Source organism: Echiichthys vipera (assembly GCF_963691815.1).
Source record: "Echiichthys vipera genome assembly, chromosome: 10".
Taxonomy (NCBI): Eukaryota; Metazoa; Chordata; class Actinopteri; order Perciformes; family Trachinidae; genus Echiichthys; species Echiichthys vipera.
The window spans coordinates 21,676,561-21,696,609 of NC_139835.1; the positions used below are offsets into that span (position 1 = coordinate 21,676,561).

General features: G+C 41.1%; 1 protein-coding gene across 2 annotated transcripts; it reads right to left on the reverse strand.

Moving 5' to 3' along the window:
• Nucleotides 1–506: 506 nt before the first annotated feature.
• On the reverse strand, nucleotides 507–19,467 carry pou2f1b (POU class 2 homeobox 1b; the record flags this gene model as incomplete). 2 transcript variants are annotated; one of them, XM_083921140.1, is made up of 13 exons in its annotated part: nucleotides 507–1,349; nucleotides 2,232–2,332; nucleotides 2,411–2,720; nucleotides 2,831–2,945; nucleotides 3,027–3,215; nucleotides 5,298–5,452; nucleotides 5,640–5,781; nucleotides 5,993–6,166; nucleotides 6,391–6,482; nucleotides 6,612–6,732; nucleotides 8,419–8,598; nucleotides 10,506–10,597; nucleotides 19,422–19,467. In XM_083921140.1, 13 exons carry the CDS (start codon nucleotides 19,465–19,467, stop codon nucleotides 1,078–1,080), a joined length of 1,989 nt encoding a protein of 662 aa, XP_083777266.1. In that variant the 3' UTR covers nucleotides 507–1,077. The 2 variants fall into 2 exon arrangements, with proteins under 2 accessions (XP_083777266.1, XP_083777267.1); XM_083921141.1 differs by lacking the exon at nucleotides 19,422–19,467 and adding an exon at nucleotides 11,313–11,409.
• Nucleotides 19,468–20,049: the final 582 nt, after the last annotated feature.

Below are 20,049 nucleotides of genomic sequence, written 5' to 3' on the forward strand. Positions count from 1 at the left end.
CCAAACATAATGTACAGTTTTCCAATGGACCACCATCCAAAACAAATCACTCTTAATCAGACACGGGACTGCATGTCTGCAGCTCTTTATAAAGCTCTCAACGCAATGGTTTCAGTCATTTTCTATCAGTGTCTATAATAATCTGCGCAGAGACCGTCATTTTACAAAAGCTCGGGGGCTACTTTCCCACCGAAGCAAAAATGTAAAACTCAGTGTTTCCAGAAAGAGAGACTCAGAGAGACACACCTTGTCCCTCTGACCCTTAAAGCAATGATAACCTTTATATCGGCCACTTATTACTTGTTTTTAAAGCCTTATAACCACGATTAAAAATTGATATTTAAATCTTAACTTAATATTAGTTACAAAGTTCTGAAAATGTAAAAAAAAAAAAAAAAAACTAGACAGCAAAGATAAAGAAAAGAAGCTCTCTATAATATAACTTTGATATGATTTACATCAAGGCCTGTCCAAAAAACCCAAAAGATATAATTAAATATGGGGTGACACACAAATCCCCATTAGTGATGATGAATATTGTGAAATTAGTAGTAAATTGGTTAAAAGAGCAAAATCCTAAAGTTTTTGGTTAAAAGTATTTCAGAAAAAATTCTGACCTGGAAATAGAAGGATATATAGATATATGTATATATATATACATATATCTATATATCAGATATATAGATCTATATATATATCATTAATCGTGAACAGCTTGATGGTGACAAGGATATTTTTCTTCCTGGACACTTTTCAAGGTTCATGAGGAGCGGCAGGTCAACAACAGTGTCCATCTGGCTACTGTTTGTGGAAAAATAAACATCCAAGAATCATAAAAGGAAAAGACAGAAAAACAAACTACGAAATAAAAAGTCAACCTCAGCCTCATTTGAGATTGTTTTCTTTTTGGTGGCAGCAAAAGGATTAAATAATGATAGATACAATGGAAAGAATGTGGGGTTGTTAGTGAAGCGCAGAGCCTTTATCAAATGACCTCCCTATTCCCTACATGGTGTGAAAGGAGTAGTGCACGACATAAGAAACAGGGCGTTCATTCAGGATGCAGCCTGACTGGCTTCACTGAGCCTTGGAGGCAGTGGTAATGGTCGAGGCCTGCACAGGCACGGCAGCCGAGGTGGCTTGATGATGAGCATCAGCAGTGACCTGCAGCCCCCCCGCCCCGGCCGACACCAGGCTGACGGGGTTGCTAGTGAGCAGCGACAGGTTCTGGGGATTCAGGAAGAGCGGCGTAGTCACCAGGTTGTGCGTGTTACCAGCAGACGTGTTGGCGAAAAGCAGGTTGCTGCCGTCCAGAGAGGTGATGGGGATCGTGCCGCTCGATGCCAGAGCTGTGGAAGAGATGCAACAGTTGGTGCGATTAGACGATGCGAGGGGACGAGATGGCCGACAGTGTGGATCAGTTTCAGTGTGTGGTGGACCCAACCTGCCTAGTTAGTCAAAATCTAAACAAATAAGAACAATTTAAGTTTTTTAAGTATTTTTTACTATTCATCATTAGTGCTCTGCAAGATTCCTTTTCCCTTAGCACAAATCACCTCATGTGCGTGGCCTGAATTATTATCACTCTTGATACACGCAAAGGCATTGTGGCCTCGTTCAATTTTTGCTTCAATTAGACAAACAATGTGTTATCTTCATAAACCCATAATGAATTTTCTTTTTTTTTTTTATCATGTTATAGATATGTTATCTATGTTCCTTTATAAAATCAATTTCTTTGGCCATTTTATTCATTGAATCATTAATTAAAATCTGTTTCCTGATGAGTCAGGTTTGTTCTTTCATACCAAAGGTTTCCAAACCCGAGCCACCGGCTAGTAAGAAATTATAGGATTTTTCAAAAACAGTTGAATGATAATATATATATATAAAATAATAAAAACATCACACACAGTTTGTGTTGCATAGATCCAAATCAATTGCTGTCACGTTACCAAGTATTACAGTGCTTTTTAATTAAAGTAGGTCATCAGTACATGATGTAACATGTCCTTCATCACAACCGTTCAGCATTCAGCTGTGCACACACACTGTGCTGCTACCTGGGTGTTGCTCAGAGGTCTATCTCCTTTCTTTCATTTTAACACTGATTTAACTCAGTGTTCATTTTGACTTCAAGGTTAGTTTTTATGCTTTCCCACTGTCTACCTCTGTATTGGATTTGCACTGATAAAATATGTATTTTAAAAAGAAGAATTAAATATACATACATTGATAAACACCTTGAATGGTTGCCATGGTGTTGTTGCTCATGAGGGCAGGACTCAACGCACTGCCAAGGCCACCAGAAGTCAGACTGAGCAGGGCCCCCCTGGACACAGACAAGATCATTTAGACACCTGAACACTTGGGTAAACTCCCCAGAAGTATAAAGATGACCTATACTAACCCCGGAGCAAACTGGGAGGAGGCCATCAGTCCTGGGTTGAGCCCAGCAGCAGCAGCAGCCATAGCAGCAAAGCTGCTGGGTAACTGGGCGCCCTGCAGCGCTGCAGACAACCCTGAAACCATCACCTGACCCGTCCCTAAAGAGGTGGCTATGGAGGTCGGGGCCTGGGTGAAGATGGTATGTGGCTTGCTCTCTGCAGTCGTGGACTGAATAGACGTCGGCGATGGACTTAAAGATGGAGAGCTGGCTGTAGTAAATATAGGTGCAGTAGAGATGACAGATGCGGTGTTTGTGGCTCCAATTGTCGTGCCTTTGAAGGAGAGCAGGGAGAAAACATAACTTAATCCTAAATTATGTGCTTGTGATTAACCACGCAGTTCCATTAAGGCAAACACACATATCAAGCACATCTGTACACACCTGTGAAAGACAAATTGGAGACGCTGGTGCTGGTGAGAGGCATCACTGGGTTTACAGTCAGAGTGGTGGGTGTGTTAATAGTTGGACTGCTCACAAGGCTTGCTGTGCTGGCCACCTGGACAAAAGAACAAGAGGAAGGATTGAATGAGCTAACAAACCCTGAAGAACACTCAAGTGTGAATGTGTCCATCCTTACCAAAGGGCTACTGGGGGTAAAGATGGTTTTGATGGGGGTGCCGCCTCCTCCACTGTTGCCGCTGCTGGGGGGATTAATCCTTTTCTCTTTCTGCCGCCGATTGCAGAACCAGACCCGAATCACCTCCTTCTCCATGTTGAGCTGGTCAGCGATCATGGTGATTTCATCAGAGGTAGGTTTTTGGTTCTGCTTGAAGAGGGCAAAAAAACAGAGATTCCCTGTAAGCACTGAGGAGCCTGTTGTCGTTATGTTGTGAATTTTATATATCATTAAACACTTAATGGTTAGTGAAAACTTAAAAGAGTTCTGCAGGAATCAGACCTAAAACCTGGAGTCGAGTTAGCATTTTTGCAACTCCGGATTCTCTCGTCTCAAAAGTCAAGGAACACGTTTTGATGCATTTATAGTCCTGTGGTTAACACAAACATATAGTCGAATCTGATTCGTCACATCTTGCCTATAGTCGACTAATCAGTTTTGGGGTTTTTTTGCTCATGAAAAACCCTCTGATCCAAGTCGGAGAGCCATGGACGTGAAGCAGACAGCAGCGGGTGCACCCGAGTGCAGCGCCGCGTGGTCACGTGTGTCAGGCAGAGGGTTACTGAGAGGTGTGATTTCTGATAGGAGCGTCTTATTAAAAAGTATTTGTTGACGTAACATAAATGTTCTTTGTTTGTATCTTTCTTTGACAATAGCCGGTATTTTTAGAACGATAGTTTTACTTTCACAGCGCTGTGTCAGACTGTGTCGGATTGAACGTCTATAATGAAAAACAACAAATGAGCAAATATTCAAGTGAAATGATGCTGATGATTAAACAGTAGCAGACTGTTGTATTTCTGACGCGCAGATAGATTTAAAGCCCAGCCAAGATGTGCTCTGACGTTGCCGGATCTTGGATAGTAAAACTTAGTCTAAAAGGTGGAGCTATACTCTCGCACACGAAAGAGACAGATTAAAAGCACATGAGTTATTTTCACATTTTTAGCAACAGTATTTATTAATAGGCTTATATTATCACCCAAATAGGATATCTATCATGGTTTATTGGGAGACAGCCAGCATCTATATGTCAAATCAGACATTCGGCACCCTCCGAGCCAGAATGGAAAAAAATCAGGGTTTCAGAACCACATATTGCAGTCGAATCAGGCTACTCTGAGCGACTCGTTGAATAGTCGATATTTTAAAGTTTTCTTCCACGTCAGTAGATACCACACTCGAGAATTCTGAAGATTGAAAGTTCCTTTAAAAAAGACGGGTTGCTAACAAGTGGCTAAATGAGACTACATATGTCATCACGCCTTAGGGCCCACTCACACTGTCCTTCCGTACCGTGCCCAAACAGGTTTTATGGGTTAAGCCTCGTTCGTTTGACCAGTGTGAGTGCAACCGCTCTGCGCCTAGGTGCGGCCAGCTGGCCGTTTACGGCCCGTTTGAGAGAGGTGGGCTTTTGTAAAGCGTGTTTGCACATGTACGAGCACGAGGCCTACGGCAGCTCTCACGTCTTTTGATGTGCGCCTGTTCGGACATAGAAAAAAAAAAAAAAGACGATCCATGCGCGGACATTTAACAACAACAACAATGGCGGCGAAAGGTTCACGTTGGTGTGATGCGGAGGTGGAGTGTTTACTGCAGATTTGGTCAGATGAAAATATTCAAAAACAGTCGGACAAGACACACAAAAACTCTGAGGTCTATGGAAAGATTTGTAAACAAAGCGACGCATCGCGATGACGTCATCAATGCCTGTGACATGTTACGGCGTGATGACGTGTGGACGGGCAAGAAGCATTTGCGCGAGGCCCAGGCAGTGTGAGTACAAACTTGCTGGTCAGCGGGGGGAGAGGGAGGGGGAGACAAGTACCCTAAAGCCCAGGGCACGGTACGGGCAGACAGTGTTAGTGCACCCTTACAAGCGACATCAGTTAGAGACTAGTGGGTGGTGAACTGTGTTTATAACCTAACGTTAGCTTTTTACTTGAAACGATTGCATTCACACTGACAAAAAATCATAAAAGTTGTGTTCATCTGTGAAGATTATCATCCTGAACAAAATGTGTAAGTATCATAAACTTTTGTTTGGCACGTAGCTTTTTTTCCTGCAATAATCCAAAAGACAATGGAAGAAAAAACAGAAAATCACGTTGACTTTTTGTCGAGGGAACCTAGAGTGAAGCCAACTTTCAGATCAGCCTACAAAAATATGTCATCCCTGCAGCGCTTTCCTTCTTTAAATAACTCTTAACTTCAGGAATATGAGTTTCCAACCTCCAGAAAGCTCTTCTCTAAGGCCACTCGGATGTTGGTCTCAATACTGGTCCTCTTCTTCCGTCTGCGGTTGATCCCCTCTATGCCCATGCCCGGGGAGCCCAGGGCACTGGGGCTGGACAGGGCCTGGTCAGATGTCAGGTTCTCTGCACAAACAGCACCGACACAAAGGAAGGGAAGAGAGGTAAAGACGAGGCACTGTAACAAAACACAACCCACGCTGTTCTTTGTCCACACAAGACCAATGCAGATGTGAAGAAAACAAAAAGAAATCCATATGCAGAACGATGATGCATGCTGTGTGCTTCTGTATTGCTCATTCAAGTGGGTTCAGGGACAAACCTGCATCATTGAGCCACTTCTCCAACAATGGCTTCAGTTTGCACATGTTCTTAAAGCTCAGATTCAAGGCCTCAAAGCGAGAAATGGTAGTTTGGCTGAAGTCGTTTCCATAGAGCTTTCCCATGGCCAGGCCAACATCCCCCTGGAGAGAGACAGAAAAACGCAAAAAAAATGTAGCAATAGCGTCTCAATCAACTGTAATATGAGTAATTAAAGGTATATGCACTGTGAATTTGAATATGGGATCTCCCACAAATGTTCAGTTGCCAAAAAATACACAGACGAATGGAATTGCAAATCTAACGATAACTGAACCTGTTAGGCTCAATCAATATATTCAGTCCTACACACACCTGTGTGAAGCCCAGTTTGATACGCCTCTGTTTGAAGGTCTTGGCAAACTGTTCCAGTTCCTCCAGATCGCTAGGCTCCTCCATAGTGGGGGTATCCAGCCTTTTGTGTGGGGTCTGACTGTGGGACAGGGACTGAATAGGTGTGGCTGCTGTTGTACGGGTAGGAGTGGCAGGCTGCAAAGAAAATATAAAATGAGATTGTTATTAAGGTTAGGAAAGCAAAGTTAAGGAGAAATGTAGAATAAAGTGTGTGTGAAATCAAAATCACATGTCCAGGTCAAAGTTTATGTACCGAATTTGCTTGATGCATTTTTTTTATCTCCAAACACCTGAACAGTAAAAGAGCCGCCAGTAAAGCTTAAACACATTTTTCAGAGTTTGCTTGCTTCATTACCAACCTGAGTTGTAAGGGTGATGCTTGGTTGAGTCGGCAGGAGGTTAGCTTGGCTTTGAGGTAGTTGAGTTAGAAGACCCGGGGCTTGCAATATGCCTGCAGAGTAAAAGACATGAGAGTTCAGATAAAAAGGAATTCTTCAATAACAATCGACTACTTTGAAAACATCTCTCTTTTTTTTTTTAAATCTGCGTGCAAATCAAACACTGCATGTGTTTCACTCACCCTGTTGAGCATGCGGTGATGATGAGATGATGAACTGAGGGCCCTGCAGCTGCGTGGCGATCGGGTGGCCAGACTGCACCAGAACAAACTGAGGCAGACTTAGATTCTGCGGCTGTAGCTGCTGGGAGAAAAAAAAATTAATGAAATGATCATAATTCATGTCAGGAAATTAGCTGTTTATAACACAGCGCTTCTCCACAGCATTGTGACTTGTGGCACCATTACAACTGGAAAAAACATACTTGTTTTTCATCAGATTATACCGTCAATAACAATATTGTCTTTTTTATCTTATATTTTATTCTAATGATCAGGGTGATCAATACACTTGAGTATCACAATATTATGTTTTACTGTATCCACTATCAAAAACACTGTAATGATTTTAAATTAACCCTCTGAGACACACACGTGCAAGACAATCTCGGCCCAACATTACTCCTAGAGTTCCTAGAGTGAAGGTATCGTATGAAACTAGATAACCTAAAGGCACCCATCGGATCCTAATTATGTCATGCTACCTTGTCAAGAAAGGGACTAAATAATAATAATAATAATAATAATAATAATAATAATAATAAGTTGGCTAAGGGAAAAACCGGCATGGTCATTTTTAAAGGGGTCCCTCAAGATATCTGAACGAAATGGATACCGACTAGTCTCTCCTTTACAAAGATGCCTACTTTATGCTAATTCCATGCAGTTTTTTTTGCATGCAGTAGAAACGTGATATTTCTGCCTGTTCAAAAACAGTGAATTTGAATATATCTGCATACTGGGGTCCCTACTGGAGGCTTGAAATCGCATAAATTGGGTCTGGCTGGAAGGCTGAGGCGCTTGTGGATTTATTGAGTCCAATTTTATTTATGTATGATGCAGTCAGAGGCCATAGTACACATTGCTTTGTAGTGAGACCATTTTTAAAACTTGAGCTCGCTGTATACTTTGACAGTTTTCACATGTTACATGATATTGCCGGATTCTTGCCAATACACAGCCCTAATACCAACCAAAGTGGAATTTCTATTTATTTATTTGCAGTAACACAGTTTAGTGCTGCTGTGTACTGTATGTTGTGGAGGAGTTCTTTAATTAAAAAAACAATCCTCGGGTGCTCTGCTGTCATGGACATAAAGCAATTCCCCTTGCCAGGGCCATTTCCACAGGTGGTCACCATTACTGTTGTAATAATTTATATATACTGAATTATTATTTCCATATTTTCAACATTTGCCTCCAGAAAGACAGTCAGCAGCAGATTCAAGTAGTAAAAACGTAATCAGTGATACATTGATCTACAACAGACCCCTCACCTACAACATATGTATTTTCTGAATGGATCCATTGTTCGAGTATCAGTTTTATTTTGATCTTAATAAAAAAAAAAACATGTCCTCTTAACACAGAAACTTACCTAAGACTGGAGGTTTGCTTCAAAGCAAGTTATCGAACGAAACTAAATAAATACTTACTTATTTGATATTTAAATAAACTGTTTTGAATTAGGGTTTGAACACAGAATTAAAACTTTGCAATTCCAAGCATGTTTTTGTTACTATATCACACATCGTTTTCAGCTTTTTGTTCGATTGTTTTCAGTTTCTTATTCAAGTTGAAATTGCATTTACTGTAAATCCTGTATGGCTCTGGAAACTAACTGTGGAAATAAATCTCTTAAAACAGAATGCAAGTATCTAAATTAGGCAATCAGTTTCATTCAAAACCTTTTAGGGCTGCGAGTTTACATACACAGAGTTCTGTTAAACGATTCTTTATGGCTTTTCAGAAACAGAAACATGGGTCTTACAGAAGCGATCTGGATGGGCTGTGACAGGGGCAGCTGGGTAATGGGTGTGGCTGCAGAGGCTGAGATGCTGGCCCCAGTGGTGCTGTTCTGCTGGTTCGCTGAATGCTGCACGGCTGCAGCCAGCAGTTGAGCTTGGGCCTGCTGGATCAACATCTGCTGCTGCGCTGGGGTCAGGGTCAACTGAAGAGCCGAGAGAGAGACAGAGATGAGGATGGGCAGACAGACAGAGAGATGCAGTAGTGATAAGACGTCAGAGAGAGAGAGGGTGGAAACAGGAAGATAGAAGTATGAAGCGTTTAGGCAAATCCGTTTTATGTGAATTCATAGCGATTGTATGACTTAGTGTTGTTACGATACGCAAGTTTTGGCTTCAATACCCATGAAAAGTTTAATATCTGACGTAAAGATAACATCTACAATACAGCAGGGGGATATTACAAAAACATGTGTTGCATGAAAGATTTGTGACACATTTTAAACACTAGTCTTGAGGTTATGACTCAGACTCTGTAGTGCAAAAAGATAAATTCTTAAGTTATTATCTTGCTGCAGTTTTATCAACATAAGGTGGACTGTATTGTTTGAAGCTGTCGCCAAAGGTTTTTTAATGGCTGCTCTAGTTTACTATCATGAACTATTCCAATTTGTATGAACACACCATTCCAGACAATACTGAAGCGGATACACCATCGAGTTCAAAGTACTGACTGTTTATCTACATTTTTCTACTGAATTTATCTTTTCACGAAGGTATCAAAGTGTTACTGAAACTGTTGTTATCGTAGCAACACTAATATGAGACCACACAGGCAAATGGAGAGAAGACTCATGCAGCTGAGCAAAGGCAAAAGTGCAAATGAGCATGATGATGTCATGTTCAAACTCAAATACACATGCACAGTAAACATTCACTCTCACATAGCATAATAGCAGCCGCATTCAACCCGGCAGGTCTTCTCAACCACAGTAAGGCCTCAGAGAGTACATGGATGGATATGAAATGTGTCTTGTGGTTGGCCTCACACATCAAGGCTATATCCAAACCCATCCCTCCATTTTCTGTCATGGGAGAATTTGGACATAGCCTGACAACCGCTGGGATGAACAGGGCAAACACTGAAGCCACAGAATCAGCGATCATTTCATCACCAGCCAGGGTTGATCATGTTGAGGTGTCACCCCAGATGCATGGCTACAACTAACTCAAAGCAATGAGGCAACAGGGCACTTACTCCTGCAATCTGTCCCCCGGCCAACATTAGCTGGGTTTGAGGCAATACGCTCTGCTGGACGGAGGTCGGAAGAGCACTCGAGTCTTCTGACTTAGACTAGTGGAGGTGAAGCAAAGAGTGAGGCTTAGAGGAAATCCTCCTACCGGCGTAACTGAGCATGGTTGACAGCATTAGGTAGGCCAGGTGAAATAAGTCTCTTAATTTCATGTCATAGTTGTTATTATAGAAACAACAAGAAGGTCCAAAGTGTTTTAACTGAAATCAATTTGAAAGGATGTATGAATCAGGCCAAAAGGATCAGTCTAAATAAAATAACACTCAAAACACAGTGAAACATGAAATCTCTGTGCTTCCTGAGCGGCTTTCTGAGCCTTTAGTCTTTGAGCAGCGAGAGGAATTTGAATTCAAAAAGAAAGTGGTATTTAAATGTGCTGCAGCCTTCAGAGACAAGGCAAGTGAATGGGAAGGGAGGGGAGAGTTGAGATGCTAATTAAAATAGCTGTTATGCAGTGCATGTAAATTCTGCATAGATTTGCATATTCTCGGCCATCTGTTTCCGAGCAACCGCAGAGCAGCTAATTAGCATACAGGGTTGATTAATCTGCCGTGTTGCCAGGCGACACAACGGAGCCTGGCTCATTTAAATTAACTCTTTCTACTTGCACATGTGTGAGTGTAGATGAGCATACCTCTGTTCAAACTTCAGAACATATTTCATTGTAAAAACTGCAATTGAAACGTGTCACTACACTCGAAAAATGTAGATGTTAGACATCTGCTGCTCTCACAAAAAAAATAGGACAAGAAAAAAAGTTACTTAAGGTTAAGTGTGTGACGGTGTGGATCATGTATTACCTGTTGGAGGAGGGCTTGTGCATGTGCATTAGTGATCGCACTTGTGGTTGGCACCGTCTGCCTCTGAAAGTCAAATCCATTGATTTGGATTCCTGAGGACAGAAATACAGTTAACGAAACGTGCGGTCAGAGGAACAGAGAAGATGTTTTTTATTGTGGTTTAAGTGGCAACATATTCTACGCGGTTACTGGTTAAACACAAAAATGAGGAACACGACACTAGAAGCACACGGTGAAGCTGTAGATTTACACTTAAGGAGAACAAACTGCTGTCAGGTGCAAGGAAAACATACTTTTGAAGCGACAGCATATGCAACTGTGATGGTGATTCAAAGCCATTACACAGCTGCATACATTTGTTTGAATGCAGGTTGGGGAATCATCACAGAATTAAATATTAACAATATGGGCTTACACAAAGAAATTGCAAGCATTACTATTTAATTCAGCATTACACAATAGGAACATAAAGATGAGCATTGAATCTACGATGTTCACTCTGAGTTTTATCATTCGTATCACTGAAGAAACAGGGACACAGCAAATTAGTGTGATATTCAATAGGCTCAAGTGAGGGAAACTGCTCTGTGAGGTAAACACTTCATTTGACAAAGAGGACTGCTAACGAGGATTTTGTGTAGCTGCCACTTCTTTTTTTAATGAGTCAATAACACAAAAGGTGGACAGACATTGGTGATCTTTTTTCTGCAAATTTCTTTGGCTGTCAATTTTGATACCTGTTGAATGAGGACATAAAACTCCCAGTGAACAAAAAAAGCAACAAAAAAAGAGCTGGAGGTCACTCACCGGTGTTCCCGTCACCACTTTCCATTGCACATTTAGTAGTTTCTGACTGATTATTCACTTTAGTATCTGGAAGAGCCAGACAGAGACAGACAGTGAGATAAACTCACACCCGCTGCCGGTAAACATATACCAACCCTGTCTCAATGATTTGAAGAAAGCTCTCACTTGCATCCCCTAATTGCATGATATTCCTCCTCCGCAGTAACATTTGTGTCACATTCACCACTCAAGGCGGTAAACAGCATTAATGAGAGAAAATCACCATCATAAACCAACTGCGTTTACAGTAAGAAGGACTCAATAACTGATGACAACCATTAATACAATATACCTTTCTAATAAGTAACATCTTAACGCAAAATCGACGTTTTTCATTTCATACAAGGACACCAAGAGACAACAAAACCCAGCTGTGCTCCATCACAACCTCATTGGGGGAAAAAAACTCACCCGCTCTTGCTCCACCTGTATTTTCCAGCATGGTTGCAAAACCTATCATGGAAAATTGCCTCTGCCGGGCAAACCCACCGACAGGGCGTCCGGTACTCTGTTCCTCCTCCCAGTCCTCCCTCTCTTCACTCTCCACTGGTCAGCAGCGAGCAAGGTTCAATGCAACCAGAGCTACACACAGACACAGTGGCACTGTCCGCCGCACGGTTCACTGAACAACACTGGGATACGCACACTGGGAAAGCCAACAGGGTTTAGGCAAACAGCTCGCCTTCCCTCTCTCCCTGCACTCTTTTCTTTTCTTATAGCTCTGCCCCTCTCTCTTTTACAGTGCCTACTTTGCACTCGCTCTCCCTTTCTCTCGCTCTCCCTTTCTCTCCCTCTCTCTCTCTCTCGTGCCAAGATTGCCTGTACTTCTAAAAAAGTTCAACCTCTCTCTTTCTTGCTGGAATGAAACAAACGACAAGTGCAGCTGGCGGCCTCCTCCAACTTCACACCCCCACACCCCCTCTCCAAGTCTATAATGAAGCATAATCAGTATTCAGCTGATTAAAGCCGTATGCAAATCTGCCCCTACCTCGTTAGCAATGCAAGGCTTTGAAGTCCTACGAGCGACGCATTTCACACCGGGCTCTGAAAGCTTTCTGCATAATTTAAACCCCTATAAATATTTATCAGCTCATTAGCATATTAATTGGATGGCTTTTGGAGGACGATAAAAAACAGGGGAATAAGGATGACACAGAGAGGAGAAAAAAAGTGCTCAAACTAGCACTTGGCGCAGCACAGGGAGGGGAGGCAGCAGCACAAGACCAATTATTGTGCGAGTCCATGGCTAAAAAGTAATTAGCTAAGAGCAGGTAAAGGGCTGAAGATATCCCAGAATGCAACGTGAGGCCTGTCGGCGGTGGTCTGGACATGTTAGCAAGGCGGACAGCATTAACAGACTGTCCGAGACTACTCGTTCTGAGGAGTCATGGAGACTGCGCCTAACTTCTGAAAAGGGGGGTCTGGGGGTATGAGTGGGAGGGGGGCTCGCTCAATCGGAAATAAATAACTCCACATTAATCCACCACAAGCCCGTCATTACTGCTAGACCCCCTGTGGCTAAAGCATTCCTCAGCCAGCGACTACAGAGGGTGGGTGGCGGGCTGTTGTGGTCTATGTTTATGAAGTGTTTGGGGGATTAGCATATTTAGATTAGCTTTACATTCCATTAGTATTTCATTTTGGAGCCCTTTTAAATTCATTTTCAGCGTGCTGTACGAGTTAATACAGCAGGGAACAGCACTGCTATGGTGCTGCACAGGTGTCCACTGAATCCGAATGAGTGGACAGGAATGCATGGCCGTATTGTGGTCTACAGGGGAAGGGGCTTACCAACTAAATCCACAACAACTGCTCCTGCATAAAGCTCTAATCAACTTCTTCAATGCCAAGAGGGCACAGTAGTGTTAAAACAGAAAGTACAGAAAAACAAACAGACCTTATCAGCAGTGTGAGGGCAAGTCTTTAGTCACTAAGCAATGGCGGTTGTTTAAGAGCAGCGCGTTTTTACGACAAACACCCTTTAACGCTGCTCATCGTGTTCGAGATGTGGTCATTTGAACCAATTATAAACAGGGTGTTAACTAATATTACTGATGGGCTACGACTAAAAGTGATTTATCGTGTAGTCGGCCTGGTGTTCGGTCTGTAGACTGATTGAAAATAGTGAAAAAATGCCTCTCAAAATTGACTCAAGCTAAGGCTGAAACCTAAAATTGCACGTATGTCAAACAAACACTCCAAAATAAAAGCTATTGAGTTTACAGTGATAAAATAACAGAAAAGCATAAAATACACTACTACTTACTAACATTGGCCTGGAACCAAGTTTGTTTTTTGGTAGAAAAGTCCCTAAACCTCCATTTTAAAGCTGAGTAAAGGTTTTTTTCCTTTTGTCGTGGTATCAAGAGCAGATGGACCTTTCTTTTTATTACTATTTTGATACTAGTGTATTGAAGTTCAAAATTCTTGTTTCATGAAAACCTTAGTAGCCATTTCATTGTAGCCGTAGCTGTAGAAACTTCACCTCACTTTTTAAAATGAACTAATGTGACCTTGAGTATAATATCAACCTCATTTTAAAATACCTCCTGGTTATTTTTTTGGGATTATCCGTTAAGGTTATGAAATGTCAAAACCAACTTAGGTTAACATGATATATGTCAAATCAAAGCAGCTTAATCCTCACATTTTAAGTCATAACTTTATGGTTTAGCCTTCTCTAGTTCTTCAAAAGTACCCCTGTTTGGGAACCAACGCTCAAACAATAAATGAACACTACATCATACACCATATCCCTCTCCACTGTTGATCACTCGAAACAACACAGTGTTTGGTTAAAGTCCAGCCTACTGTTTACCAAGATGGCCACTGTAGAATCCATACAGATGCCACATTAGTGTAAAGAATCTGCAAGGGCTCTGCCTTTCTGACCAGTTCATCAATCACATCATGTAAACAAATACACAAAAGGCGGTTATCAGCGGTGCACTTCAACACATGTTCAGTTACTTGGTTGAACAGTTTGCAAAACCCTGCTATGGAACAATACATTGCACAAATGAAGAGAATTTTAAATAGCTATCTCATTAGCACTGTAATAATGGAAGGCTGACTGAACACCGCAGAGCCGTTAATGTGAGCGTAGAGATTCAAGACGAGACAGGGCGCTTAATTAGCACATCCACATTCTGCCCTACTACCTATATTCTTCATCTTACAGCATACACCAAGACCACTTTTCCAAATCCGGTCCACTTTGAGTACTAATCAGATTTTAGGGATGGTCGGGATGTATGGTCACGACAGATAATCTTTCAGTTTGAGGGAATTAATAACCAAACAACCAAAAGCTTCCTGCTTAAAACATAATATATATATGAATATCCAAAATATTTAAAAATAGCTTTTAATACTTGTAACAAATCAAGGAGATCTGACAACAGACAGTACAAAAGGAACACTGGACTGAGGCTAGAAATTTACAAAATACAGTGCAGTGTAATTTGATGAGGGGTAATGTGGCTAACTCTAAGCTTCTGTGGTATCTCTTGGGTGGTCATGAGCCAACGGTCTATGGGCTAGGTGGGAAATTCAATCTAACTATATAAGAGCAAAGTTTCAAGGAATGATTCACACTAAGTCCATCAGAAACTTTAGTAACTGTATTACTAAGAATCATTGATGCAAATTTGTTGCATTGAAGCTTCGTTTAATTAATACATTTAATGTAACTAGATGCAGTGCACTGTTTCGGCACAGATTATTGTCACGGTCGCACAATGGGCTTACGCTATGGACACCACAGCGTGGATTACCAAGTGGTGGAAGAGAGAGAAAATAGCAAAGGTTAAAGCGAGGAGACAGACCAGAGAAAACTACAGAAAGTGTCCAAAGGTTGGGATCATTTCAAGCTGAAACTAAATAAAAACTCAGTGTGCCAACTAGCTTAGCACAATTGGCAAGACGTCAATGCTTCAGCATCTCAGCAGAAGACACCCAGTCTTTGTATTCAGTCTGCTCATAGCGACCTGACACAAGGTGACAACAAGGGCTGTCCCGAATACCAATGTTTGATATGTGAATAGTCCAGCCTCACCGTAGCTGGGCAGCACATGCAGATTATACAGCACCCACAAATCTACGCTCACCAAAGTAAGACGCAGCAGACTCGTATATGGCACTTGTATATTGCTTAAATATGACCTTTAAATGCACTAAATGAGCTTTGTTTTGACAGCTATCATTGTATGCAATTTAAGCAATAAAAATGTGGATTTTTCTAAGGAAACTAATAAGTTGTTCTTTTTAAGAGAGCTGTCTTATTTTCTCTTTTGTAGCCTATATTTACTATTGCTCTTCAATTAAAAGCATTTCTTATCCCATTACTTAAGTAATTCATGGAATAATCGGTGAAATACTCGATTACTAAAATAATCGATAGTTGCAGCCCTAATCCACAGTTTAATAGTGCAGGTAGTCTGCATTTGCATGTAAATTCCCCACCTAGGTAGCTCATTATAACATCGACTGTTGGTTATTCATGTGGTGTGTGTTTCACCCTCTTGTAACAGCAAACTACACCGGAGGATACCCTGGCCGTTTACTGCACAACTCTCCCACGTTTGCCTCATCTATTTAAAGAAGGCACATTACTGCAACTGCAGAACAATATTTTTATTAGAGAGACGGATTATATACAGGCCTAAAGCATGTATGAAACTCAAACATAAAAGTCTTTCTCAAATTGTCTGGCAAATCCTTACTAGTGATCTTAATAGTGGCAGACACATGAGGGTCATTGGGGACAACGTGCCAATTGTTGCTTGGCAAACGCATCCACCAGTCATAGGCTCCTCTGTGTCTACAACCTGACAAGTTAGTATGCTGTCATTTGTCAACTGGAATAAAGGTCAATCTTCAGCCAAATGTCTGCTTTACCTTGCAATATTCATAATAGAGCATTTTGGCAGATCACCGGAAACAAGTAGTTATCTGTTTGGAGCACACCACACAGCTCTGATTAGTTATGATTTTCTTCCTCCACACTGAAAAAGCTTGTCTGACTGGAGCCTTCATGGAGACCTTCTCAGTACTTTGAGATGGCATGTCCTGAATTTATTACTGAGAATGATGCATTATTCATAACAACTGTGTTTACATCAATGAATATTCATGATGGAACTACAAGGCTGGAATGAGGGTGGAACTGAAAAACTGATTAAATGAGAAAAGTAGCCTAAGTGTGAGGATGACAGAATTATTTCTCGTCTGTTCTTTAAGTAGCCAACTTTAATAAGTTAATGACACATTTTTTAAGGAAAGGAACCTATTTCCAGACAGCAGATATCATTTCACAATATGCTCGCAAACTTCTTTTCTTGGCTTGTCTTAAAACACAGGATTTAGGATTGGTCTAGCAACATATCTAATCACAAAATTGCCTGTAATATGATACAATCATTACTGAGTCTCACAACAATGCAGGGAGGGTATAAGCTTAATGTGTGCATATCAGAAAGCATACATCACCAGTATGGCCTGAGACATTAAGCTGAATGTTATTATTAAAACAAAACCAGGCGCAGAAACACAAGAAACTGCAGCTCCATTAATCATCCTGTTTTGACTTGTAAATGTAGGTAGGTCACAACTGCATTAAGCAGAACACAACAACAGACAACATAACCTGGGCAGGTTATAGCTACCTATTTACTTTTACATTAAGGACACCTTTTTAAGTCAACATGTGTGTGTAAAGGCAACTTGATCTGTGAAGGTAAAGATTCTTATATGACAGATCATAAAACCCATTCCTCTAGAGACTGGTTCTTTTAAAACAAACTAAATTGCAAACTGAACTTTAGGGGGAGAAAAAAAGTGCCATCAAGCTGTGTCTTGCCCGGCCATGAAACCGCCAGAGTGAATAGTAAGAATGCCCTGCCTGTTATTATTGTGGCTTTCCGGAAGTGGGCCTCTCTACCCCTCCCTGTGCCTTGGGGGGGGATACACAGGTACAGTCTTTGTATTCAGCACAGACAAGACTCGGTCAAAATCTGCTGAAACAACTGAAGGGGCATAAACATATACACTTTTTCATACGGGCTCAGTCAAGATTGATTAAAAGTTGTACCGATAAAAAAAACACACCTTAACATATATCTTTGTAACACCGTCCCACACCATGTCTTAAACACCTAATCCCATTTTTTAAAACATTTTAATTCTTTAAAGCCATTTTTAAAATTTCTATTTTGGTGTTTCATTGGAATATTTGCACAATAGTTTTGTCTGCTACTATCATTTGTTATATTATTACTATCATTTGTTATTTTTACTTTTCAAAGATAGAAGCGCTGTTCTTCCTGATTGTCTTCTCATTTTAATGTAAATCACTTTGAGCTGCATTTTTTGTATAAAAGGTGCACTATAAATAAAATGTATTATTATTAGAATAAAATAAATATTCAAATGAGATGGGTTAACAGTTCTGCACCAGCAGCACCAACCAGATGCCAGTTAACTCCCACTTTCTAATTAAAAAGTGCTCGCCATAACTTCCAACTTTGGTTGTAACTATACTATAACTAGTACTAACTACTGTAACTATGACAGCCATCTGCCTCGTTACAGTAACGCAGTGGACGATGTACTTACACACATGTACATACATACATACTGTTTTTAGTTGCCATTTTACTATTTATGTTCTTTACCTCACTACAATGACGATAACAAATGTTAGTAGTCTCAATTTAAAATAAAAGGAACATTTATTGAACTTAAAAAAGGCGTCTTCGGCAACATGGAGCTGCCTGTGGACGCCTGTCTGTAAATAATGCTGGGAATAAAAACTTCGGTGAACGCAGCAGTCCACATCGGCCGATGCGATACACCTAAAAAACACAAATATCGGCCGATCACTAATACACGACATTACTCGGCATTCAGTACACTTATTATCATACCTGTTAATCACATTAAAGTAGATGTTATTGACCTATAAACAACTAATATGATGTTTTGAGACAGGACGACTGTAGATTCTCAAAAGTCATTTTTCAAAAATGCAAAAATGACAGAAAATGCTGTTTTCAGTCACTCAAACATGGAGAGCTTCTATTCTCTGTTATATCATACATCCCATATAACATAACAGTTCACGCACTCTGTTCAAACCTTTAAAACACTACACTAAAATTCAAGTGTTTGAAGGATTCCCAGCACCCTGTAAGAACCCTGCTAATAGTTAACGGCTACAACCATGTTGTTGTTTTTGTTTAAGCTGAATTAAATGACAGCTAACAGTTGCTGAACAACTGGAGCAAGTTTAGAGGAGGTAAGCAGGAGGATGAGGCTGCAGCTCCTCGTCGATCGGCGGTGATATGCTGAACTCCGCACTCTGGTTCAGGCACAGGCCCCACCATGAATAACACAACAGGCTGCTGCTGCTGCTGCTGCTGCTGCTGCTGTTGTGGCTCCGAGCACAAAAGGCTGCTATAAAAACCAGAGTCGAGCTGAAGCAACACACCCGAGCTGACACCGTGTATTTAACAACAAAAAAGCCGGAGCACTTTCATTTATTCTCCCTCCAAAAAAGACAGCTGGTGAAAACAAAACAAGCGCAACCTAAAAAAATGAATATGCAAACCTCTTTCAAAAGCTTCAGTGTGTGTGTGTGTGTGTGCATCATCAACAACACAAAGCACAACCGTTAGCCCCCGAGCTAACGTTAGCTTCCGAGTAGCATCCCTTCATTTCAATCACATTGCGTGAGATGAAATAGCTAAACATGTCACATATGAAGCAGAGAGTCACGTCGGCCGATTACTAATAAAATATGCTAAATTTGTATTTGTCGACAGCGGTATGAATATGTAGCGGCGGTACAGCCAGTCTAATCACACAAAGAGGGGGGAGGCATGTTTCCACACTGCAATAGCTCGTTTCCTCCTCTTGTCACATTACAGTTGGCTTCACCTGAGTGTTAAAACTACAGCTGAATATCATAATCACCTGTTTGTCAATTTCACCGGACTCCCGCTTATCTTAAATTGTGAGCGACGACAGTTTGAATATGAGTATGAATATGTAAAATGCTGTAATCATTACCTGGTCCTGAACTCTCATCTTGACTCGCTGCTCCTCCGTCCGCCATTTTGAATATTTAACCCGAAATCCCAGCCCTGAGTGAGCCCTAGCAGTGTACGCGCACACACTCACACACATGGGCGTGCACAGGCACAAACACAGGCCGGGTAGAGTTCAGTGTGTGTGTGTGTGTGGGGTGTTGTTCTCTGTGTCTTATTTACATACTTAAATAGTCATCTAGCTTTTCTTACACTGAATTTGAAAAAGGGCATGGGCGGATCCCAAACATCTAGATCCGGCGAACAGATACTCTGACTTTGACAACAACAACCCCAGTGGTGGAGAGTAACTAAGTACATTTACTCAAGTGCTGCACTTTATTTAGTACAATTGTGAGGTACTTGGACTCAGTGGTGGAATAACAACTAATTACATTTACTCAAGTTAAAGGTTGAATATGTAGAATTTTTACTAAAAGCTATATTTAAAAAAAATAATACACCCACATGGTGTTTTGATGGGTACAGAATGAAAGTATTGCTTTTCCATAAAAGAAATATATATATATTAAGTCTGAATTAATGGCACTAGGAGCACAAAGGGTTTCAGTGACATCATCTGCCTTGTGAGAGGTTAAATACCTGGATCT